The 26,636-nt window shown below is 37.1% G+C and overlaps 1 protein-coding gene across 2 annotated transcripts in view; it reads right to left on the bottom strand.

The window, feature by feature from the left end:
* Nucleotides 1–25,641, bottom strand: part of sh2d3c (SH2 domain containing 3C) — a 67,085-nt gene extending 41,444 nt beyond the window's left edge. Inside the window, exons 1-4 of one of the 2 annotated variants that reach the window (XM_015381050.1) lie at nt 25,496–25,641; nt 22,815–23,078; nt 22,252–22,714; nt 17,918–17,957 (exon numbers count right to left, since the gene is read on the bottom strand). In XM_015381050.1, the coding sequence (XP_015236536.1) occupies nt 17,918–17,957; nt 22,252–22,714; nt 22,815–23,078; nt 25,496–25,514 (786 nt within the window). In that variant the 5' untranslated portion in view covers nt 25,515–25,641. Of the gene's footprint in view, nt 1–5,643; nt 6,093–17,917; nt 17,958–22,251; nt 22,715–22,814; nt 23,079–25,495 lie in introns of those variants that run through there. The other variant, XM_015381051.1, reaches the window with a different exon arrangement.
* Nucleotides 25,642–26,636: the final 995 nt, after the last annotated feature.

The raw sequence follows: 26,636 nt of genomic DNA, 5'->3' as shown, positions 1-26,636 counted from the left end.
CTCTCATCGCCTGGAATGTCTGACCGTTAAGACACTTAGTACTTTGTCTAAGTTCTAAAAAGAACAAACTTTAATTCCTATATGAGTAAAGCAATGAGGAACGCTCAATCTCACTTGTGAATGGACAGTCTGATCAGCTCTCACTATCTTTTAATCAAAAACTGAATTATAGTGATGTTGGCATTTCTTATGAGAGGATATGGTTTCCAAAAAATACAAAATATATTTGTACATTTGGGGAATTTTACTTTATTCTTACTTTCATAGAGTCAAAAATGAATGAATTCCCCAGGACAGGCCTTTTCTTTATGCATTAAATCCGATCGTCTGATCTCATATCAAATAGCAGTATTTGCATAAATAGGATCAAAGAATAAACACATGATCCCAAAGGCATTTTAGAAATGTGCAAAATTAAGCAAGTAAACAAAGAGGAGTTGGGTTGGGAGGGGGAGGTATTTCCACATTTTGTTTGACTCGAGAGCGACTGGCTTAGATTCATTTCAGGAAATCTTTGCTCAAAGGGAATCACAAAAGGTTGAATGTGTCAAAAATGTTGCGGAAAAAATCTGTTCAATTACAGGGGCTTACTGCGAGCGCTCTCTTTAGTTAATGCCAAACAATCATCTCTGGAAATGCCCATTAGAAACCAGTAAGTAACATCCTGGAGAATCAGCAACACGTTATTATAAACACATAAACCACACTTGCACACAGCTGACACACACCTTCACACAAACACACACACATTAAAACCAGCACTCTTCTTGCTCCTCATTAGTGCCCACACTATCACAGCGCTTTAATGAGAATATGAAGTCACAAACAAGGCAATTCTAGCAGCAACGCAGACAGACGTGCACGCACACCCATGCGTGCACAGCTGCCCTTCACACTATGAGCCTGCAGGGTGCGACAGGCGGGGACACCAAAAGAGGATTTGTAGTGAAAAGCTTTAGGGAGGAGAGGGAGAGAGAGAGATAGGAGTGGAGAAAAGGGGATTACATGGTGAATATTTCAGTAGTAAAAACATACCAATTGGTTTGGACTCCCCTTTCTTGCATGGCCTGACACACATACAAACACACATAAAAGGCATTAGGAGGGCCGCATCTCACACAGTGAACTGCACACAGATGAGACAGTAAGTGGGGTGATGGGTAAAGCTAATTCTACACCACAACGACCCCCCTCCAGGGACATGACTGATGAACTGATGTATAGCCTGCTGGGATGCAAAGGACCACAGCCAGTCCTCCCACTCATTTAAGCTATGCTTTACAAACATGCAAGCGTTGAAAAGTTATGCTGTAGGTTTTTTTGACTTCAAAACTAATAAGTCAAAGGAAAACACAGTGGAATACCTAGAAACTAATAAAGAAAAATTCATATAGAGAACATAGAAACGGTGCAGAAAAAGATAAATGTCAGAGGAATATAGTTTGGTAATTTAATATGTTGGATAGATTTATTACAGTTCTTCTGCAAAAAAAAAAAATCAATAACTAAATAAATAGAAATCCAATAACTACATATAACAGGGAATTCTTTAGATTTAATTAAAATGTTCAAATTGTATGATCCTAGTATAAAATTATGGCTCACCAGTTATTAAGAAACAATATCGGCTGGATATACATTATTAGATGATATTGTTACATTATAAACACCAGCCTTCATATTTAGACAGCAGGTAAGCCCTTTAGTTATCTAAGATTCAAAGCAAACAAAAAACCAGCTGAGTAGAATAAGAAGTCTCTTTAAAAAACAAAATAAAATAAGCCAATGAAACTAACTTAAAACTTTAATTAAGTCCATCGTTCCATCTATTTTCTGTCACGCCTAATCCCAGATGGGGTCTCCAGCTGTCTATGGGCGAGAGGCGGGGTACATCCTGGACAGGTTGCCAGTGCATCGCAGGGCAACACAGGACAAACAACGATTCATGCACACACCTAAGGAGAATTTAGAGAAGCCAATTAACCTAACAGTCCAGCTAATGCAACTAACTTAAAAGTTTAACTTTAACTAACTCAAAAGTTTAAAAGAAAACTCATACAAAATGATCAATTCTTTCTATGTTGTAAGATCTATATGATAAATACTTTAAGGCTTTAGTTAAAAAAAACCTGAACAAATCAGCCATGCCATTCCAAAACATGCAAACTAATAAAAAAAAGGGGGACTAAAAAACTATGTTGTTTATCTAAAATACCCCACCATTCATTAATACTATGGGTATTTCCAAGAAGAAACCTGCATTATATTACAGGAGACTGGATGGCAGAAAGGTGCCATGCTGCAAGGTTGAAGGTCAGACCAACATGCAAGATAAAGTGGGACTGCAGGAACGCTAAAGGACACAAGGTCCGGCTGCTGGCTGGAATGAAGACAGCCGAAAGCTGGTCAGGTCAGCAGGGAATCAGGCTCATACTGAGGGGGAGAGGCACTGAGATGGGAGGGGGGAGGTTAAGTAAGGCGGATGCTATAGAAGGGGAAAATAAAAGATTAATTTAAAAAACAATCAGAGCAGAAAAGGAGAGCTTTCTGTGCATACCCATGCGCTTGCCAACGCTTGTATCCATCACTGTTGGGGGTTTAACTCCACAGGAGTTGCACTGTCCCACTTAGATACTTAAAGCATTGCAAACGACATTGTTAAGCTGCATGTTTTTGTGTGTGTGAACATACAGGGGTTTGTGTGTTCAATGTTAGCACACTGCAGTCTAGACTAAAGGATCAAGTATAATCTCCCTGCTGATATATCTGATGGACGTAGAACAATGCCACTGCATCAAAAGCATAGAGGTCTTATTATTAAACCATAAACTTCTTTTTAAGATTTTCAACCATACTATAGATTTTTTTCGGGTCAAATTACATTTGAGATTTTTTGCTACTTTTTGGTCTTTATCAGAGTTACTTTTCTACACCTCAATGCACCTATAGTCTACTGTTGAAATAACCAGGAGAAATGCCATAGAATGATCTGCCTTAAAGGATCGGAGGAGATGGTTCTTTTTCACTTCACCAGTGGACACTTAGGCAGGAAGACCCAGTTTGGCAAAACAGTCTGCAACCGATAATGATGCATATATGCTGAGTAATTAACTCACACTTTTTCCTCACAGGGTCAATAAAGCCTTTCAGTTTTCCAATCTGAGATACGCCTTCACCATCTCCCTTATCAAGCTTTCTATCTTCATAAGCATTTTTTTTTTAAACTCTCAGAAGATATAATGGGATGTTCTAGTGTGGTAATAACTTATAGACTTGATAATAAATACTGCATTACTGTGTTAAGAGATAGATATAATCAGCACTCCACCAGTTAGTTTACAAGCTGTAAAGAAAGCAATGAACTGCTGCACCCAATAGCAGTGCAAATCTGATTATGTCAGCATTTTGGGCTCTATCAGCATTGTAACACTGACACAGAACTAAATTGCAAAGGAAGAATTTAAGTGTGCACTTGAAGATGAGTGAATTAAAAGATCAAATATTTCCTTTACGATATTGTTTTTTTTTTAACATTCTGAAAACAGTTTGTGACCAAAACAATGAAAATAAGTGCAAAATCATACAGTGGTGTTCTTCTGTGAATGAAAACCTAGAGGTTGTTAGAATTCAAGTGGCAAAAGAGACCAAATTAATAAAACAGTGGCTTAAGATAAAAAGAAATCTAATGTAACCTTAAATAAAACAATTTCACTTTCGATTATTAACTCTAACCTCATTTTTTTTCTCAATTTTTATATTTCTGGAGCAACAACCCAATATGTTGCAAATTACTGCAACACATAATGATCTTTGTGAAAAATTCAGTTAATATTTGAGCCAAAGCACTCCATAACATTGCTTTATCGGACAAACATGGACCAGAATTCAGAAAGCAGCGGTCATAAATCAGTGTCAAACTTCTGTCTCAGAGTCATGCATCCCAATTTCACATGGATCCTCCCTCTTATTACCTTCAGAATGCCTTGCTTTGGTTAAATAAAATCCTTGATAATGGCTTTTAGGTGTTAAACTTGTTAAATTACTTACAAGCAAATGCAAACCAATGTGAACTGACAAAGGAGTCAACATAGAGTAACTAACATAATTATTCTACTAGAACTAACTAAGACAGTTAATTTTAGCGAGAAATTAAATTAGGTTATTGTGTGTATAAGTGGTAGAATTTAAGTAAAATAAAATTAGATTTTGCGTAAGTCACAAAAGACAGAATTTCTGAACCAGCTCCCAGCAGTACTAGACAGTGTTTCTTTACCCTGATTCTGATTTACTGTCTGTATTGCTTTGTTATTGTGGACTGAAGTTTTGGGATCTCATTGTGTCAAGTGTATGATGATATATATCAGATTTAATCTATAATAGATATAATTTTATATACTTTGAGATTAATTGAAAGTGTTTGTCTTTAAAAGTTAATTTATCTGTGAATTAGCACTGCGTCTTATAAATGAACTGAATTACATTTTTTCGGCTAGTAAGTATCAAGTCTATTAAATTACCTTGATGCTGACAGATAAAAAATAAGACTTGATTTAAAACTTTTTCCTGGTGTCAAAAACTATTTTAGTTTCTGTTTCACCACTTGCAGGCAAAAGAGAACAAAAAGCTTCTCTTGGTAGCAGAGTGTTTGGGTTACTCTGTTCCCTGCATTGTGCCTGACAGGCCTATTTAATTGGGATGAATGGTGGAATAAATGGTTGTTTATAGACAGAATGAGACCATTTGTAAACAAAACAAAGTTAGAGTGAATCAAACCAATTTATATTCCTATGCTATATAGCCTCCCACTTAACTTTGAACTATTCACTGACTTGTAATTAAATTCTGCACCACACACTCTTAGCTTTACCACACGCACCCCTACAGAGTAACCCCTTGACAGATTTTTATTAAAATAAGCTCATTAGTAGTTGTTGTTTTTTTAAGAAGAGCAGATGTGTTGAGAGGAAAGAAAGTGGAAACAAGGAGCAAAAAACCCAGACTTAGAAAATGCCGAAATGTCCTTAAACAGGGTGAAACATAACCCAATATCTGGACTGGTGCTTTGTATTAAGCAGAGTTCTGTATAATCTGGTTTATGAATGTAAGAATCTTGAGGAAGAAACAAACAAAATTGCAGAAACAAGCAGAAGAACAAACAAACAAAAGAAAACAGACTAAAGGTGTCATTTTCTCCCAGAATAAGGTCAGATATTGGGTCTCAAGCATCAAGCCAGATTTAGACCAAAGTAGAAGATGACACCATACACTCTAATGTGCCCTTCAGAGACGATCTCTAACTCTCCTATAATAAACATTCATTCCTGAACTCTTCCCTACCTCACACAAACTTAAAACTCCCCCAAACCCTTGTCTCCTCCTTCATCTCCCCTCCAACTCTATCCAAACAGTGTTTTCACACAGTCTATCTGACACCCAAGAGCCTATGATATCATCACTGTCTCAACTCCAAGGCAGCTTGACATTACAGGCAGCCAGGACAGCAAAAAGGGAGCAAGGAGTGAGTCCAGAGCACCAGCCTAATCATGCATTATGTGCTCCAAATATAGGGGAACTTAAAGGGTATGTGCACTCAGAGTGTTTATATGTACTGGGTGCAATAAAACAAAACATGAAAACACTCACCTGCACCTGCATGAAAGATCCCCGGTAGAAGCAGCATGCTGCAGCCGACAGGGCACTCCACAGACTACACCTCTCCGTCATGGTGGGCTCACACCTTACTGTTCCAATCCCTTTAATTCTGCTTTTATCTCCTCTACCTCCCTTGTTAATCCCGAGAACCAAACCAAACACCAGCCTCAGTGCACAAACGCCTGTCCCACCCTTCTCTGCCTGCCTAACAGACCTTCAACATTGTGCCACCACTCACTAATGAGAATAGAGTGCCAGCTACACATCTAAAAATGCCCCAGCTGTCTGCTCGCAACATCAGCCTTTCACCCGCAAGCAGCGCTGATGATGAGAGCGAGAGATGATGCAGCTGCTGACATCCCACCCTGCACACTCCTGCCCTGCACCGGCTTCTGCTCGCCTTCCTCTCTCTGCACTTGCTTCACGCCGCTGCTAGGGATTACCTCATTGCCTGCCCATGAAAGGGGTGTGGGTGGGGGGAGGGTGGACCAGTGGGAAAGAGATGGTGGGAGGGTGGGATATGAGGAGAGGGTGGGATGCGGGGTGAAAGCTTACAGGCTGAAGCTGAGAGGAGTGCTGTTGAATTGCTGGGCAGAAACCCCACCCATCCCTACAATGATCCCCCCCCCCCTGGCTTCAGCTCCCAGAGCTGCTGAGACAATGCTGACAAAAAAAAGGGGGGTGGGAAATAAAACAGCATAAAATAAAAAAAAAGGCTATGAATGTAGAAAATTAGGGGTATAGTAAAGAAATGGAAGACATGTTTAGTGTGCGACATCTACTCAAACACGCCTGAATGGTTGTCACACTTTTACAGAGTTTGGCACAAAAACAAGAAAATGTTGTAAAGTAAATACTATTTTCATATAGTACCATCCTCGTCACTGATGTCTTTAGGGGTCATAATTAGGGCTGGGTATTTTCACCAAAGTCCTGAATCGATTCGATTTTGATTCATACAATTCTAAATCAATTAATTTCGATTCGATCTATTTTTACAACAATGAAAGTGGTTCAACTGTGTTTGAAAATACTCATGTATTTTATTTTTTCCTGTCATATTAAATACAAAATGCAAAATTGTAAATCAGACAGTTTAAACGTGAGATGTGAACAAAACTGTCTCAAAAGTGCAAACTTGTTTGTGAAAAGTGAAAAAGTAAAGCCTCACACCAGCAAGCAGACTTAACACAGCAGGCATGCATGAGCTGAATTATCTTCACTGCACAAACCATATTTGCAGCGTTATCTGTAACAACTACAGGGTGTTTGCTGGTCAGCCCCCATTTGTTATTGTCTTCAGTCAAACTATTAGCTATATTTGCAGCTGTCTGGCTTGAAGTAATCTTGAGTGCATCTTTCCTGCTCATTTGAATCTGAACGTCACACGCGTCACTATAAAACTAATCGATCTGATTCCCTAGACATAGTTTTTGCAAAAAATATAAAGGAATCGATTAAATTAATTTTTTTACCCAGCCCTAGTCATAAGGTTCGACAATAAAGAGTGAATCAGCACAATGACATGAGATTTCAATGGAATTTGTTTGAAAGGTTCCTCAAGAAACTTTGGATGGAACAAGATGCTGAGCACTGATAATCATAGGCTCACCCAATGACCTAAAGCCATGCCGCTACCTTTACTTAGGGTGTTTTACAGAAAGAGGAAAATGATTTTAAAAAAATCACACAAATATCAAAAGCTGGCATAATTTGATTCATAAAACACATAAATTGTAAAAAAAAATACTTGAAGCTTTTCTAATCTCTGATTATATTGTTTGGCAGGAGGGACCAGGCACCATAGATTTGTCAGCTTTAGAAATATCAATTTCTGATTTTAATTAAAACACAGATGGATATTAAAATAACCTTTACAAGTCTTGAAAAGTTGTTTTTTTCTTTTGCAAGCTAAAGCATAAAAAAGTCATGATATTACAAGGGGTCACAAGGACAGCCGATGGTCAAAATGACTGCATTTTAATCTTTATGCTGAAGAGCAAGTTGAAAAAACAGTAGATTAATAAATAACTTGCTTGGAGCCCAATGTTTTCCTCGGCAAAAGGATTTTTCAATTCACAATAAAACAGCAAAACAACATGACTTGTTTTAGAGGGCAAACTTAATGAGATGTGACACTGACTGGAAGAGATTTACATTTTTGCACAGAAGCCAGTTCCTTTTTATATGTGATCTTCAATCTTCCTGTGTGCCATGTAAAGCATGAATCACCTTTTAACAGAAGCTCACCTAAAAAAAAAAACTAAACTATCCTTTTAGGTATTATTCTACACGTTACCTCACACACCTCTACAGAAAATTTGGTTGTATCATAAACGCTACCCGTGTGTGCTTTGGCATAGCTGAATATAATGATGTGTCTCTAAAAGGCCACGGCGGCTGCAGCTAGACAGCTCATTATGAGCTGAAAAGCAAAAGCAGGTGTTCCAGGAATAACAGGGTGTGATTTTCACTGGCCAATTTCACACAAACACACACGGTAACAGGGAGATGTCAGGTAGGGTGGGGCCCTGTCTCCTGAGGCCTCCTGAGTGACTTTGTCGAGGACGCTTCACCATGGAAATGCATCCAGGAAACCCTGACAGCATCCAAAAACCTGACACTGCACCTAATTGGGTCTGTGCCACTGCAGCAATGCAGAATGAAGGAGAGAGATAAAGAAGAAAAGAAACATCCTTTCACTGTACTAATACACATTCTTTTCATCCAACGACCCCATGTGATCATTAATCTGCTTCTTGAATCTATGTTGTGGGCCATGGGATAAAAACTAAAGGTCACAGATAGAAAACAACAAAACACAGGATGGATTCATTAACTATGTCTTCTCTTCTTAATATAATCTCAAATCATCTACCCGTGGATTAGACAGATTACACAGCGGAGGACAGAAATAATCTCTTGAAACCCTGTACTTCTCTTGCTTTTTACTCCTATAATACCATCATAGCATAGCCAAGGGTTTATTACAAGTGGTGCACTACACGCTCACACAATGAATAGATCTCTACACACCTAATTTTTCTCATTTCTATTACCCAAAAGGATGGAGGTGAAAACTTAGGTTGATCATAAAGCTTTATATGGGAAGTCTAAATCCAACCTTTATTTAAAAAGCACTTTGACTAAACAAACACAACCAACATGGACAAAAAAACAACATAAGATAAAATGAAAATATAAAAGTAATAAGCAACAAGAGAGTAGCAATAATAAAATAAAGAATAAAAGAAAAAAGCCAAGCCTATTGATTCTGCTCTCTGGAGTTAAAAGCCAGCTAATGAGATTTAAACTCATGAGGATTCTAGAAGACCTAAAGAGGGAGATCATTCATGAAATGATTTCAGACAAGCCAATAATCATTGGTGCATTTTAAGCGCTACCTATAGTGATAATAGATGCACGGTAAATTGTTTAACTTAAATTAAATAGATAATACAGAGCCAGAAGAGGGTCTCTAAGGTGGGATGTGGAGAATGGGTAGATTAAACATGAGGAATCAAACCATCTAGTCAAAAACAAAAGAACCTAAATAGTGTTGGGAGGGATGTGTTGAAGGAAATGGGGCTCTCAGTGGGAATGAGCAGACAGAGAGGAGCTGTTAAGAGGAATGAGGGTGATGAAAAGGAGCTTTAAGGTGGGAAAAGGTGGAAAGGTTGGATAAAAAGTGGCTGTAAGGAGAGGGGGGGTATAAATCAATAAAAGTAGCTGGTAGAATGGAAAAAAAGAGACACTGTAAAAAGAGGTACTGACAAGGTGAATGACAGGGATGAAAAGGGGGAAATTAGGAGGGAGTGCGGATGGGTTGGTTGAAGGCTTGTATAAAGGAGAATGAGGGGGATGGAAAAACTATTAAATGAAGAGAGCTTTAGTGATTTGAAGATTGAAAGGGTTGTAAAAGGGGAAGAAGAGGGCAGAAAAGTGCCATGTTAGATAATACAAAAGTGGGGTTAGGTTGGATGAATTTGATGAAATAAACTTTGCAAAACAGATAGAAGGGTGGAGAGAATAAAACAGGTATGAGGTTAGAATGAATGTATAAAAGGCAGTGGGTGGGGTTAAATGGAGCAGGCTCAGTTACATTTCTAATCGCTCTAATTACTGAGTAATTAAAGATTTAAAGTAACCGGGGTGTAGTAAAAACCAGAGTTAATAGAACAACTTAAAACTGAAGATAATTTTTGTAAACTGTTACAAACGTTGAAACATTTCTCTAATGTTGATATAACTAGAAAACACTAAGAGGATAAGACCAATGCTGGTTTGCCAGTAAATATATTGAGATAAATCAAGAATAATAATTCTTTTTTGTTGTTGCTTATTTTGTGTTTATTTTTAAGAGCGATTTCAGAGAAACGTTAAAATTTTGAGAACTGGTGACTGGAAACCATATTAGATTATTTATTTATTTTCATACAAATCAAGCCTCTATAGAAGCCTGTAAAAGAACACTGGTATCCTCAACACAACCACTAAGATAGATAAGAGAAGAAGGAAAAAAGTGATCAAACAGCAGCGTGTCTCCCAGTTGTTAACAGAACCACCAGATCCATGGATTCAGAGGTGTGCATGTGTAGAAGAGCTGCAGCTTCCTCCACTCTTTCAGAGTTACATCATTGAAAGGATGCAGCTCAGAAGGAGCGCATTGAGTCATTGTTTCAAAGTGGAACGGGGTCTCTACACCTTACACTTGTTAACGTGTGTCATTTCGCATCCTCAGATGAATCATAGAGACAGATATCAAGTTGCTGCGGTGGGTGAGATGCAGCATTAAAGGAAAGCAACATTGAGTCAACATTTCTTTTGGGAAAAAAAAAGAAAACTGATGCAGAAAATGATGTATAGCTCCAAAAAGGATTTCTGGTGCATATGTTACTTTTCATTCACATCTGAAAAGATGCATATTTTGAATACACATGATAATATGTTACATTTTGATAACTCTCATAGATTCTACTTTGATTTCCCAAAACAACCTTTTCCTAAGATTTTTTTTTTGGTTGCTTCCATTCATTTATTGGGTCTGTTCATTCTCTTATACACTACGACTCTCTACCTCCGTTGCTCCATCAATTCCAGCATTTCTCCAGTCAGTCTTATCACATTCCTCCTACTCTCATCTCTCACCTTCTTATCCCTCTGATCAATAGCCTAACCTCCTCCTTCCAACCTCCTCTCCTCTCTGATCCCTCTTCTCCTCCAACCTCATGTTCTCCTCCATGACCATCCCTCCGCCTTGCTCTCACTCCAGTCCTTTATCTCACCATCTCCCCCCTTGCTCGGAGGCGGGCTTCAGTTAAATATTAATTAGTAAGCCTCATCCCTCAGGCTGATAGTGAGGACAATGGAGAATCCCTGCTTGTGCCTGTGAACATCCTCCTAATGAAAGAGTGTGTCTGGATGTGTGAGAGATAGGCACGTGATAGAAAAGGTGTGAGAGGGAGGAAGGAAAATGTGTGTAGAAGGAAAAAAAAAGAAGATAGACTGGAGGGTAGAGTTTGTATGTGCAAACACATCTGTAACTATGTCAATGTGTGTGTTCATGCCCTTAAAACAAAGCCCATTGAAGCTGTGCGTGGGGTTAAAAGGGTGCAGTTAATGATCTGTGTGTATGTGCCTCTCTGTGATTGGTTTACTCAATCATCAGGGTGGATCTCATCCACCTTCTGGTTAATCCGCATAAAACCACAGATACGTGTGTCATAACATCAGGCTGCAGTAATACAGAGAAAACTGAAGGACTTTGTCTCTCGAGATATATTGAAAATAGTATGATTGTGGCATGAAATTGTGCAATTTAAATTCTGCTGGCTGGCTCTAATCACATTAAAATGTCCAAACCTTTAAACGACGTGTTGCTGTAGCAACGGGGCACTTCTTTAGTGTGAATAAAGCAGTGTATAAGAGAGATGAATGTGCTGTAATTCTTGGCTTTGTGGCATGCTGACCTTGAAGAGGTGGACAAAATAATAGAAACACTTAAAAGGAAGGGAGCAGCTGAGACTCTTGAAGGTGAGGATTTGGAAGTGCAGTCTTTTGGGAAGTTTTTGGTAAACCATGGGCCAAATAACCAATTTTTTAAAAACCACAAAAGCTTACCCTTGAAAAAAAACATATTACCGGTATATGATTCCAGTCTCTTTGTGCAGTCCAAGACAAGCCTTGCTTGAAATAAAATCTATATGTGCAACTTAAAACATAGCATCAAAAGCAACAGTTATTTTTTAAAACAAAAGTTCAAATTAAATATTAATTCAAATAAGCAAAAAATAGTAAAAATCCTTCTCTAGGGGTTAAAAGAGATAATTTTCTAAATCACAGTCATAGCTTGGTTCATAGACTGCCTCTTGAATTATTTTTGTTAATATCATTATAATGGATATAAGCTTGCAAATACTTACAAAGTTAGAGATTTAAAGCAACAATTCAGAAATAACTTATTTCACAGAGCACTATTAATGTTTTTTGTGTGAATCTGGAGCAGTTACAGAGGTTCTCTGCTAAAATGAAAGAAAATCTGACATTTTATTTGAGCAGTAGGAAGTAACATGAAACAATTATTGAATAAAAGCCCAAACAACATCCGTCTGCCCTGTGCAACAGGCCATGTGGGGGATAAAGCAAACATGAGGAAGAAGGTGCTCTGCTGAGATGAGACCAAATCGTAAGAGGTTTGGCCTGAATGCAGAATGCTGCATAGTTAATAAAGGTTTATGGCTATAGATAAACATAAGGCAATCAAAAAATAAAGAAAAGACACAAAAGACTGCGACAAAGCTTCACTTTCAGTAGGAAAAAAGCCCTAAAGATGCAGCTAGGAGGGCTTAAGGTGGTAAATATGAATAAAGAAACATTTTGGCAAGTACAGCCAACACTATACAGTAGTTGTCACATTGCCAAGCTGTTACAATTGAGTTTAAACGTATAGAGGTGCCACCCATCTTTTGAGCATGCTGTTCATGTCACAGAGATTATCTATAAAGGAGCTTACTTAAATCCAAATTAGAAGTGGCAATTCCTGACATTAATGAGGCTGTATCATTTAAACTTTGCTGGAGGAAAAAAATCTAACTAAAAGAGATAATCAAATCACTATTGGTCATTTGACACTTAAACAGGAAGTGATATAGTTCTTAAAGGTATAGTGGAAGATATTCTTTTTCCGTGTGGATCATCAAAATAAGTGGTTCTCCTAATTGTCAATCATTCTGGTTATACGTTTCTGTGCATGCACACTTTCAGGCGTATATGTGTTGTGAGCTATTGATTCAGCCAGTCATTGAAGCTCGCCTTTCTCTCCGCTGTTCTTTGAAAATGGCTGAGGGTTGTAAGAGAAAAAGTTTCTACTGCGTGTGTGATTTGTCTATGCCGTGCTCCGATGTGGGATACAGGACCAGATTTTTTTTTGTCTGTTGTTTTTGAGCGATGGCATGCGTTTCAGGTGGTGGTCGGCCTTCCCTTTGTTGTCTTTGTTGCTATGTTTCTGCTTTTTTGGTAAAGTTTGGTATGCTTTTTGTTTAAATTCATTTCGTGTCATTTGTCTTGATTTTTGTATGTTTCTTTTTGTTTTTGTTCTTTCATTTGTTTTTGAGGCGTTTCCTTTTTGGCTTTTGTTTGGGTTTGTGGGTCTGGTTTTTTTTTCAGTTTTTCTTTGTGTGTTTTTGTGCTGTTTTATCTGTTTTTTTACTTGGGTTCCTGATGTTTGTATTTTTTTTCTTTTTTCACTAATATAATTAGGGGTATGGGAAAAAACTGCGTGGTAATATATCGTGATTTTCTGCTGCCCAATATAATATCGACCTCACACTTCCTAATATGATTTATTTTTTTTATTTAAAACAAAGAGGGAAAATGGGCTATCTCTGCACAGCCATTCTGGTAGATGGCACCGTGAAGCACTTTTGCTGAGCGCCGCAGCACCATTTTTGTAGTTGAGGCAGTCACAGTAGAAGACAGACTCAAACTCCAAACAACATGGATTCAGATGAACATATACAGCACTTGCTTTTTTATCTTTACATTCCACTCCCCTCACTGGAGGACTTGCAGAGCGACCGCTGTCTAAAAAAGGCACAACACATCACAAAGGACACTTCTCATCTCGGACATTCTCTGTTTACACTGTTGCCTTCAGACAGACGATACAGAGCAATCAGAACAAAAAACCAACCGTCTTAGAGACAGTTTTTACCCGACAGCAATTACAAAACTAAATGCAACCAAAAATAACCATTAATCATCATGGATGATGTGTGTGAGAATGTACTACCGGTATTCTTATTAGTTGTTTTGTATCAGTTATTGTTATTTATTTCTTATAATATGTGTAAATTGTGGGACAGTGATTTCTGTTTTTGTTTTTAAGCATATGCACTGATCGACGGCACTTTTTAAAATTTCGTTGTTCTTGTGACAATGACAATAAAGATAAATTGTATTGAATAAATTGAACTGAATTTTGATAGCAGGATAAAATATCGCACTATATAGTGATACTGCGTATTGTGACCTAAATATTGTGACACATATCATATTGCAACACACAGACCACCCATTAATATAACTTAAATAAATATTAATAAAAATAATCCTAGCAAATGATGCCCACCAAAATAACCTCATTGTTTCCAGAGATGAAGCTCTTTCTAAAAATGTTAATTCACTCATTTGTTTGGGATGAGGTACCACATTAATTCAGGCTACTGTAATCGGCACACACATATGCGTGCAATCCCCTCTCCAAAGGGTGCTGCTTTGATTTAATTGAGCCCCTCTCAGACGCACACAGAAATTTAAACCATACGCATAATCAAACAGTAACACACTGAGCCCCCTCACCCACACAAAAATACACCTAATATTTTATTCCAGGCAGCGGTGAAAGTCCCAGACATATGTAAATAAACCTCATATAAACCCGTCCCACCTCCCCACCCTTTGGCCCTATCCCGTTGTTGTTAAACCAAACCACTGAACAAAGCAGGAGACAAAGCCAGGCTGGGTCGCAGGCAAAAATAGATGCACACTATGGTAAAACAGTTCCCTTGAACATCACAAAGTATTAAAAAACACTGAGACCGAGTTAATTAGGACCACAGTGACAGGAGTGTTCACTATCCACAAACCCTTTTAAAGATGCTTTTTATTTTGCTCAAATGAGTCACAAAACCAACCAGTGGTGCCAGTTTCTACAGCTTATAAAAACTCAACAACAGTGTTAAATAATAAAACTGAAACCCTGGTTTTTAAAGCTTTTTTAAATTAAACTGCAGACTTCACTCATTTTAAATCAAGAGCTTATAATTTGTGTTTGTGTGTCTGAACACGTGTGTGACTGAGCACATGTGGAAAACTGAGCCGCTGGGCTGGTCTCTCCCATTATAACAGGGCGCGTTGAGGCCAACTCCTGATTTAAACATCAGCTGTCATAAATGTTTCAGAGAGGTGGAAGGAGAGGAGGACATCGCTGGCAGCTTTTAGAATGGGTAGGGAGGTGGGAGTGGCTGCTGTGATGACAAACTGGGTGACAAAATCTGTAGGACTGGTGTTTATATTGAACATGAGATATTAGATCTGCTAATGTTGAAAAAATGAGATAAAGATATATTTTGTTTCACACATGATTGTCAGTTTGCGAAGGACGGCCGTGCAGAGACTATAATCTGGAAACTGAAGATCTTAAATGACAAGAAAAACAATGAAAAAAGCAGGAATTTATGCAGTGAAAACAAAAAATGGAGCAGAGGTTACACAGAAGATTCCAGCAACAGTGACAACCAGAGGGCTGAATACAGAGGAAAGTTTGGAAAATAACAACAAATGCAGGTGGGTCCAATAGGTTACAATGTGGAACTGATTACAATGTGGAACTGCTAAGGCAGAAGAAAAGTAGTGATGGGAGGAGGAAGACTAATGAACATTTAATGTGAATCAGAAACAAAAAAAAACACTAAACCAAGCGATAATATCTACCAGATGTAAAGCCAAGTGTACGGAGAACAAGACACAAGAAACCATTATAAACTAATAATAAAGGAATTAACTGATATGGCAACACATTAATGAACATAAAAACAGGACAATGATAAAAAGAAGACATCCAAAAAAAGAGAGAGACCCAAAACACTAACCTCTAAAGATCAAAACATCTAGTTTTTGTAATTCAAATTTAAAAAGCATTCAGAAAAAAAAGCACATGTTATATGTTATATTTAGAATAAGTACACCTTAGAACATATTTGTGCCACATATCACCCTCTACTGTACATCTATTGACATTCCTTCGTTAGGAATTATGTACTTAGTAACATACAGCATATTGCAGGATGGAGGTCTTCAACAGGGGTCCGTGATCCCTAAGGGATCCGCGGAGGTACTGCATGGGGGTCGCGAAAGTTTGGGTTGATTAGACTTTTTTTTTTAATAATTTAAATAATGTCTTTAGATTCACATTAACATGAATTCAACACACTGTAGTAAACAGATAAATGGAGGCAGAAGATGTCTTTCAGTCATCAATGCACACATTTGTTGGAAAACATGATGATAGTCAGCAGCAGATAACTTTACAAATGTAAATACATCTGACTTTCTTGTAACAAGAATAATATGAATATTCGCATAGTGAAATAAAAGAAATTAATTATTTATTTGGCATATAGACATACAGTTAGGACCTATTCTGTGTGTTTAATCACTTGTAAAATTTTGAATTACAAATATTTATTCATTTATTCAGGATATCACATTTTCATTATTTGCATGCATCTCTAGTTTTTTTAATAATTAATTTTTTTAATCACAATATTTCAACTTAAATATATTGCATTTGTGGCACTATTAGGCAAGAAAAAAATGATAGAGAATGTCAGTGTGTTCAAAAACAATAATTGGTGAGGATGCAATATTTAGAAAGATAGTTTTTTCCAAGTGCTGCAAACTCTGCCAATAATGTGTTTGGCTTGCTGAATGGACTTTGATTGCTACCAGAAATAGTGTTTTTTGGATTTGTGCAGGTTTAAAAGAATATTTAAAATACAAAATCTAACAGAAATGCTACAAAAATTAAGATGATTGTAACAAAACCATAGCCATGCATTCCTGTAGGCTACAACACAGAGAGAGTATATTTAATGGGATTTATTTATATAATTATTTATGCTTCAGCTTCTTTTACAGCTTTCCAATTTACAGTACATCACTGATTCTACAACTGCCTCCCTGTCCCCTTATAAATGATGACAACATTATACAACTGCAGAGATTCTGTTTGACTTTTTTCATTGAATATTAATAATGATCCCCATCTGCCTACTTGAACATCTCAGGAGAAGCTTCTGTTGCCATGCAGCCATTTCTTTGACATGTTAGTTGAAAGTACATTTACTTTTATTTATTGAGGAGTCATTAAATAAAATTAGAAAGTTTCTTGTAAAAAAAATGAGCAGCATAGTTTGACAAATTTTTGACAAGAATCTTTATTTTAAATGTGTGAAGCCAGCCTGATTATTGCAATGTTGGACCTTAAACACAATATCAGATGCTGTTTGCCTTAAACGTAAAGATACCCTTAAGAAGAGGGGAGTGGAGGTGGTGTTTATCTATAGTCAATTTGTTGTGGACAGGAGCAGTCAGACACATTTGTTTTATAAAGGGGAATACAGGTCAGGGTCACAGGAGAAGGCTTTTATCACCTCACCGCTGACGTATGATCAATAGAGAAACAGCTCCTCAAGCATTCACTTTCCCTTCCTCTCTTTATTCTCCGCGCCTTTCTATTTTAAACACATCATCCATCTCCCACTTCCCACTTTTGATCTTTTTCCCTGAAAAGTTTGTTTTTATCTATGATGCATAACAAAAACTCCAAGGTCACAAAACAGACTCATAAATCAGGAGTTCTCAGCTCGAGTAATGTCGCCACCTGCTGGAGGAAACATTTAGTGCCTCTGGATGTGCTGTGCTGACACTGGCACTAAGAATTCAATTAACTAAATAGCAAGTTGAATTAGGCTAAATACAGAGTAAGTGCTGATATGAGGAAATACAGATGACGGAGTGAAGGCCGATACCAACAACTAAGCACTCACATTAAAATTTTGATTTAATAATCTTAGGCAGGGGAGATAATTGAAGCAATTTTCAAATGGCACAAAATACTAATACCAAATGAAAATAAAAGAAGATGAAGCCTGAATCATGTTTAACCTAGGGGGAATAAAGCTGGAAAGAAGTAAAGACTGACCTGAAGTTGTTCTTTAGGGGCTTCTGTCGGCTTCATGTGGCTAAAAAAAGGAGAACAAGAATAAGTGAATATGTTAAAGAAAAGAAGAAAAAGCGAGATGAAAGAAAGGAGATGTTCGGCAATGTAACAAGAGGAAAAAAGGCTGTCCAAACAGTGTATACCTCTGCTTTGATACTCACCCTTTTTCTTTTGTGTTTGATCTGCTTGTCTAACAGGTGAACAGTACCATAGACTCATGCTTTTTTTTTTTTTTTTTTAAAAGGAGCCTGTACTCCCATGGATGGCTGCTGCAGGCTTTCAAGTGCTCAAAATGTGGATGCAGCTCAGGCTCATGGAAAAAACATAAACCCTGCTGCGCTTCAAGGGTTGCTGATTGTGGACTCTCAAATCGGGTAGCAAACATATAACAAGAGCTAGTGATGGATCCCAGTCATGTGTCAGAGAGCTTTGAAAGTAATGCTGCGGTTACTGCTGCACAACTTTACAATACGGAGCCAGAGCGTGCACAGAGGGCAATTATACTCTCAGGCAAGTTTGAAGATCAATTGGTGCAAGTCCCAGTAGGATGATGTATCTCAGAAGACTAGGAGTTAAGCCGTGTTACACACGGCCAGAGGGAGAGGTCAGATCAAAAGGTTCATTTATAGTAGTGGGTGAGTGGATGGAAATAGGTTCCACACAGACTTACAAAGCTGCTTCTGTTATCTTTATAAATTTGCTTCTCTCCTTTTTTGCAGATAACATCAGCATCTTTCTGTTAAAAATGTGCTAAAATAAGGATTTTGTTGGAGATGATCGACAAGAATTTACAAAGATTTGAAAATGTATTTTCAGTGTGCATATATGCAGACAATTTAATTAATATAACTGTGTGCAATCAACAATTACATTTTGATAACATGTTTAAAAACTGTCTGATACAGAAAAATTCGAAACTATGTGCTAGAACTGCTGCTCAACCACATCATACAGCCTTTTTAAAAATAAAAAAAAGACATTTAAATTAGTGAAGAAAATAAAGAAAGGGTTTTTATGTCATTTTTAAGGCTACAAAATAACAACCAAAAGTGATTAAATGGAAAATATGTGAAGAGCTACATGGTGCAGTGGGGAATCTTAAGATGGACAAAGAGCAATGATTGAGCTGACATACTGTAGGAGAGAGAGCTGTTAGATAGAACCATACAGATCTTAATATAAAGAGCTTTATTTCCCACAGTAACAGAGCTAAACTAATGGGCAGAAGCTCTGCAATAACACATGGGAGTCCTGACATTCCAGCACATTAACAGCCTGTTTTATTAAACAAACCCATACACACAGCATAAATGAAACCTGATACACACTGGAGATTATTGGGGGTTTAGCTTTTGACAAATCCTGGAACATAGAAGAAGCTTCTCCCTTAAACTCCCAAAGATCCAAAGTTATTAATAAATCAGCTGCTCCAGTAAGAAACATGCACCATAAGTCCAAAGAACTCTAATTTCCCTTGATCTTTTCTTTGTTAGAGCAAATCAATGCTAAATGAGAAATCATCCAACCAGCAGCGAGCCGGTAGCTTTCCAGACGCATTTGATCAATAGTAGAAATCAATATTAGTCGCTGCCTTAAAAAGCGGAGGAATGAATCCAAGTATCTTCTCACTTTACACCCATCATTAAAGACTTTCTTTGCAGTGTAACATGCAGATGGGTACTTCTCTGTCTATGTGCTGAACAGCCACTATTATGATGACCCCTGTCTACCACAAAGCAGAAGAGCTCTACCTTTTTTTTACTAGGGTTAGTAAGAAGTGTGTATGAATGTCAGAGTTTTGGGCTTTTCAGGATCCTTTTCAGTAGATCTCAAAAAAGGGATGGATCAAGGAAACAGTATCTGTTAGAGTTTTCAAAATCAGTTTACATTTATTGTAGATTTTCTCTACACCATACATACTGTAGTCAAAGATTAAGATACAAGCTCAAATGTATACATCCACACCTATTGGTTACATGTCTCCTATAGTTTTACAGCTTTGCCACATACTTTTGTAGCAGTCGACATAATTTCAGCATGCTATATTTATGACCGGATATCTGAGCCCTTTCCCAGACATAATAGATGGATGTTCTTCTTTTTGTTTGTTTTCCAAAAGTGGTCGATCTCAAGACCTCAGATAAAATGACATTATGAGGATGAGTCAAAAAACCCTGAAACCGCCAAGTCGCAAAGAATGGAAAAATACTTTAATATGGGATACAATTTTATATCAACATGGAGGGAAAGGATGCTAAATGAGAAGTTAATGCAAGCTAATGGAAAAGCTAATTGGATTTGGTAGGATACGGTAGAAAAGAACTACAGTCAGAGGAGATCATTAAACTGTCAGGCATGGTGATGGAGGCATCATGTTGTGGACTTGTTTGATCAGCAAGGAGAGTACTTCATACACATAGAGGATAGAATGTGACTGAAATAGACAGAAGTAGTTATTTAACTATCTTTCAAAAAAGTTAAACATGAACCTAACATTTTGGTGGTTATAATACATGTGTGGTTGAACTAGTTAAGGGACATTTAACCAAATATTAAAGGTATAATGGAGGATTTTCGCAAAAAAGACCCACCCTCTCCATTTAAAAAAAAGAAAAAAATGCACATGCACAACCCTGTACCCGCTCATACTGTACAAGTTTACTTTCTAAAAAGTTTGCAATTTTTCATCTATGTACATGTAAGACTCATCACCAGTAAGTGAAACTGGGGACGAGCACATAGGACGGCCTTATGTAAACATATCACCAGAATGATTGACAATTAGGAAGACCTCTTATTTTGATGATCCACCTGGAAAAAGAAAATCCTCCGCTATACCTTTAAAGGGTGTGTATTTATATATTTGAGCTATCAGTTAAACTTTTGATTCTGTGTGGATTGGTGGAAATATGTAATACGGTAAAAGGAAACTTGTGTCCTTGCTTTTTGTTTAAGAAATTCACTGATGCTGATTATTGTAGGATCTTTTCATCCAAATTGATATGACATTCAGCTTTTCACTGCTAGGCAACTATTTTTAAAACATTATCATAGCAAAGGTCTGTTTGTTTTAATTTTGTATAATTTCATGATTGCACCGTAAAATTAGTAAAGCTTTTTAATTCAAGGAAAAAAAAAACGGTTTAATTACTTGTGAAAAAATACCTTAAGCAACAGGATTATAATTTTTTTTGTTTTATAAAATGTCTGTATATTTAAAACTCTTTAAGTCTAAGATTCATTTTTAAATTAAAAAGTGCAATACATTTTTAACTATTCATAACTTGAGCATTTCAAATTTTAGTCTACACAGCAGCTAACAGCTAAACTTGATAAGCAAAGGCATAAAAGAATAAAAAAAAAAGGGCAGTAACAGAGGCGTAGCCAGAAATTTTTTATAAGGGTGGCCAGGCAATAACCAATGTAAACTGAGGGGTGTCTGAAAGTTGATAGGCACCAGAACCTCAGGGTCAATCTACAACCGGAAAATTAATGGGCACAACATCCATATTTTCTAAATAAAGACTAACTATACTTTTCTACAACCTTAACTGACAAATAGACACATAAATATTTCAACATCTGTGCTTTCTAGATGAAAGGTGTAGTGAATACAATTCTTTTGAGGTTTGAGTTTTGGGCGAACATCTTTTCCATTGTCATTATTTATCTACTTTTATCAACAATCATTCAGCATAAAATTGATATTTACAAGTACTAATATCTACATAAATTGATTATTTAATACATTTTATTAAAATAGCTATTAATCAATAATTTTAATGAAGACTCTAAGATGATTTGCAGCAACGCATAATTTTTTCTTCACCTCATAACACACAAAATCTAGTCCTGAAAAAAACATGAATTTTGTACTTATCATCTTTAATGTTAGTATATTGATGTGCACAATTAACCACAGTGTTTTTGTTGTCAAGTAATTGTTAATATATGAAAAATTTAGATGTTTTAAATATTCCACTTGAGATTTACTGCTGCCACCATCTGTATTAAAGGGGGGGCAAATGGTAGGGGTGGCCAATGATTGGCTAAGGGTGGGCATGGACACCCCTGGCCCCCCCATCTAGCTCTGCCCCTGCACAGTAAGTTCCTAGTTTGTGGTCTGACTGGTGCAATTCTTGTTCACTACTCTGATCAAGCTACTTGGAAATAAGATAAAGGAAAAATGCTTAAGTTTTAATTAAAACCATTATTATTAGAAAGCAAAAAAAAACAAGTATAAAAAAATAAGCATTCTTTCGTTGGTCATCACAATAACAGAATTAACCCAAAATGAAAAAGTAACAGAAACTCACCAGTAAATGTCATAGCCTTTTCTCTTCTCCGAGTCCCTTTCCTTCTCATTTAACTCCAATCCATCACTTTCAATAGCTTCTTCGACTTCCTGGCTAACAGCAGTCTCCTCTGCATTTCTATCTGTGGATTGAAGTGCTGCACCTGGGCCACCAGATGGCAGCACTTCTTCACTAGGAACAGTGGGTTCAGCAGGGCTTTTTTGGATGACTGCTACATCTTCTCCATGTTCAGACTGTGTTTTGGAATCAGCTGAAGAAACATCTGGGATCTTGTCCTCCGCCTCAGCTGAGTGGACTTCTTCCATCAGAGCGTCAGTTGTATCTTTTTCTTTACACTTAGACGTCTTGGCCGAGGAATCTGAGAGTGTCACTAAAACCTCTCTCTTTTCTCCTGCAGGTCTCTGACTCTGACTTCTGGTGATGCTGCTCTTGTCTTTAGTCTTCTTGCTACTGCTTAGAGTTCCTGCAATCATAGGGTAAAATTACAGAACTTAACATTTCCAGAAAAGGACAATAAAAACACTTGCAATAATGTGTTAATTACCAATCCTGCTTTTATTCACCTTTGCACTGTTTGTCCTTCTTTCTCGTCAGCAGTCGAGGCAGCGTGCCCACATGTGTGTAATCCTGACTGGAGCGCACATAGCTGGCAGTGCGAGGTCTCATTGCCCCCATATCATCCAGTGTTGTCTCAACAATAGGACCTAACTGTCCTGAGGCAGAACATTCACCCTCTTGTCCAGACTTGGACTTGGAGGCCTTTGAGTCTGATTTCTCCGTGGAGCGGCGAAAAGAGATGTTGGTTAGGCTGCCGAACCATTTGAAACCTTAAAGGGAACAGTTGGAAAGGAGTTAACCTTGAGTATGTCCAAACAAACATATAACACCAGCAGGGATATTATAAACAGCAGCAACTGTATAATTTCATACTCATACTGTAGAGATTCCTTTTTTCTTTAAAAAATGTACATTTAAATGTTTCTTTTTTTGAAGTTTTAAGAAACCCCTAAAAAAAAAGATAGCAGATCTAATATGGCACATGTTCTCAACCAACTGAAAAGCAGAAACAGAGCTAAAAGGGAAGGGTAGCAGACCCACTCAAGGTTAACCACAATGTGGACATCATACTTTGCATCTCAACGTGCATCATCAACGATGGTGCAAATTACACAGCAGTTTACCTGCTTCATCTGCTGTAACTTCTAACTGCTCCTTTAAAAGGATAATATTAACTGCTAAAATATTTAGCTTTTCTTGGGCATTTAATCTACTTTTAAAAATGTATTGAACGCAGCTACAGTAAATATAAATCTTCATTTAACCCCAGTGTTTCCGTTGATGATGCATACCTCTATTATTAATCCCATGCACTCGGAACAGTCAGTCAACAGGGCAGACTACATGTATGTATGCAGTCCTGATACAACAAATCATTTTAATGTCTTGTTAAACAAGACTTAGACATGTAAGCCTGAACTTATTGTGGATTTCTTTTAACACAAAGAGAGTCTTAAATTAGACACAAAGGCTAAATTAGATTAAATTAAGCTTAGGCAGTTTATAAAGCTTTGACTCTGAAGATTTATGGACAGTCGGCGAGAAAACAATAAAGAGAAAAAAATCTATTTTTTTTTCTGGCATGTAAAATCCACAGACATTGGGTGTCCTCACTTTTGTTGCAGTTTGAGGAATACCAAACGCTGGCCTTACACTGAAGCTAAACATGCTACACTTTTAATCTTGCTGGTAGATTCTTAGTTTTAATCAAACAAAATTTTTTTTTTTTTTTTATCCGAAATGTTGGGCTACTTTTGGTAATCTTTAATCCAAAATATGATATAAACAAGAGATTCAAGCTTGAGCTGGATTATTGTCCTGAAAAGAGATGCTTTGAAAGACAGAGTCCATTATATGAAATCCTAATTCTACTATAAAAATGTTGGGTTTTCTCTGCTTTATTATCACTTTTAATTTAAATCAACATACAAACTAAACTTAGCAATTGTTTATGGACTATAGCCATAAGCCGGCAATCTTTCTGTAAACTAATCTTACTTTAAACTAACCACTCTGCAAAAGAATGTTGATAATCCTTTCAATATATTATCAGAAGATGGTTAATGGCTACATTAAATAACATATTTAAGGCCCATTTTGCTGGAATCAACCTAGTTTATTCTGTGTTTCTTTCAATTCTTGAGGCTGTATGCATAATTTAGTAACTTAAAATCATTTACAGTAACACGTGAAAAAAAAAACAGATTTTAAATTTAGATGTGTACATTCTATTTCCTGTTTGTTTTATAGTTCTTTTCTTTTTTTTTAACTCATTAAAGTTCCATAACCATTCCAATAAACAAATTTAAAACATAATTAAAAACCCAAAAGTTTTAGATGTATTTATAAACTCTCCTTTTTTTTTTTTTTTTGCTTCTCTAATGTTGGGAAAGTAATATAAATGAAACTAAAAGAAATTTGACTCTTTCTTTCTGCCTGTTTAGCCAAGATGTTCTATTAAAAGTTAATGTCATGAAAAGCAGAATGAGTAATTACTAGCGTGTAAATAATAATTGTTTTGTATCGATGCGTCAATCCAACAGCTGACGATCCGATGCATCGACATGTCCGCAAGAGTATCGATTCTTTTTTTTTTCCTGAGGTCTATTTTAATCCATTTGCTCTTACGTAATTTCTGACTCCTGTGCTTCGGTGTCGCTAACCTATTTTGCCCTCCTACCTCGCTACCACTACAATCTTTCTTGCACACACACACCTGCATAAACAGTAGGCAAGACAGACATGGTGGAGGAAAAAGGTGACTTACACACCCCTTGTGGTTTCAAGTCATTTGTGTGGAAGTATTTCGGGGTGTATTCTTGAGTATCGAAAATAATGGAATAGTTGGGTCAGGAATACTGAATCAAATCGCCAAATGTGTGTGATTTACACCCCTAGTAATTACAAATTATTCTGTGTACTTGATTCTCTCTGAGTCATACTCAGATTCACTAAGGGAATTTTTCAGTCAGCCTTTCGTCACCACAAGTTTGACTTGATGCATCACTTTCTGTGCCACAGTGAACATAAACCTCCACATAGAAGATCAGCTCTTTTAAATTATTATTTTTTTTTACTTCTGCAGCTAAAACATTGCAGAACTGGATGCTGTGGCAACATCTGTAAATAGAACAACAAAGCTTAACAATGGTGCCCACAGGTTCACACAAGCACAAGTTATACTCACTGAGTTTCTTTAGGCTCATGGTGGCGCCCAGCTGTGAATGAGTGACTGATGGATCAGCCGCAGCAAAACAGAGGAGAACCTGAGAGGCAGCTTCTTGTCAAACAAGAAGACGAGCTTTCTGTCAGAAATGGGTAAGGTGTTGCTGACACTATGCGCTGGAGAGCAAAACTGAGAGATGAGCAGCAGGGGCAGGGCAGACCTTTACTTCCTGTGAATAAGCTGCAAACAACCATGTGAAGAGGAAATGAAAAACCCCAAAATAAGAAGACACGACTGAAAAGCTCCGGAAAAAAAAAAAAGATAATTGATGCAATGCCAGCAGAAACTAAAGCAAATAGATATGTTGCTTTTCAAACTAAAGTGTCTTTAAAATAATCTAAATATTAGACGATTTATTTTATTTCTGACATTACATTATACATCATAAAATGTGTTACAAATTTAAGTGTGGTAATATTTTTAGCTTCTAAACGGTTTGTATTGAGGGCCATTGAAGGTACTGAAGGTACTAAGATTATGCTTAACCATCGGTTTGTCCAAAAGATATGGATTTAAATAAGTTTTTGTCAAGTATCATGATGTCATATGTGAGATAAAATGAGACTTACAGTAAATAGAATAAATTACAGCAAAGTTTAAAATGTTAATTAACTGAAGAGGAAGTGAAATGAGTCCCCAGAGAGTGTCAGGAGAACACTGAAATATTAGGAGGGAGTTTAGAATCTCAGGTGGGATTTAGAGGCAATATGGATTTTAAGCTTTTTAGTTTCTGCTGGTTTGCAGGATGTTAAAAAGGCAAGGAGTAACAAGGACAGAACCTACGAGTAGTTTCAGGAGGATCTAAGCAGACTTAACAAGTAAAGTGGCTACGAGTTTCTTAAGACTGAGGTTAGTTTCACTATAGTAATTCACTGGGAAGCTAAATAAAAGACAAGCAGGTGCTGAAACCAAATAGCTCTACTTCCAAAAATATTGAGTGATGTAAATCCAATGAAGGCCTCCAGTTTGTGAGGGATGATCAGGCGTTGGTGCATATTGGAGCACAGCTGCATAGGATAAAAAGAAAAACTAAAACAGCACAGAGCGGGATCAAACCACCAGGATCAGCATGGATGTGCCTCTTACAAGAGGAATGGAACTG

This window comes from Cyprinodon variegatus, unplaced genomic scaffold, assembly GCF_000732505.1.
Source record: "Cyprinodon variegatus isolate N-32 unplaced genomic scaffold, C_variegatus-1.0 Scaffold227, whole genome shotgun sequence".
In the NCBI taxonomy this organism is placed as follows: domain Eukaryota; kingdom Metazoa; phylum Chordata; class Actinopteri; order Cyprinodontiformes; family Cyprinodontidae; genus Cyprinodon; species Cyprinodon variegatus.
The sequence above is the reverse complement of the archived record's forward strand: the minus strand, read 5'-3'. Positions and strand labels throughout refer to the sequence as shown.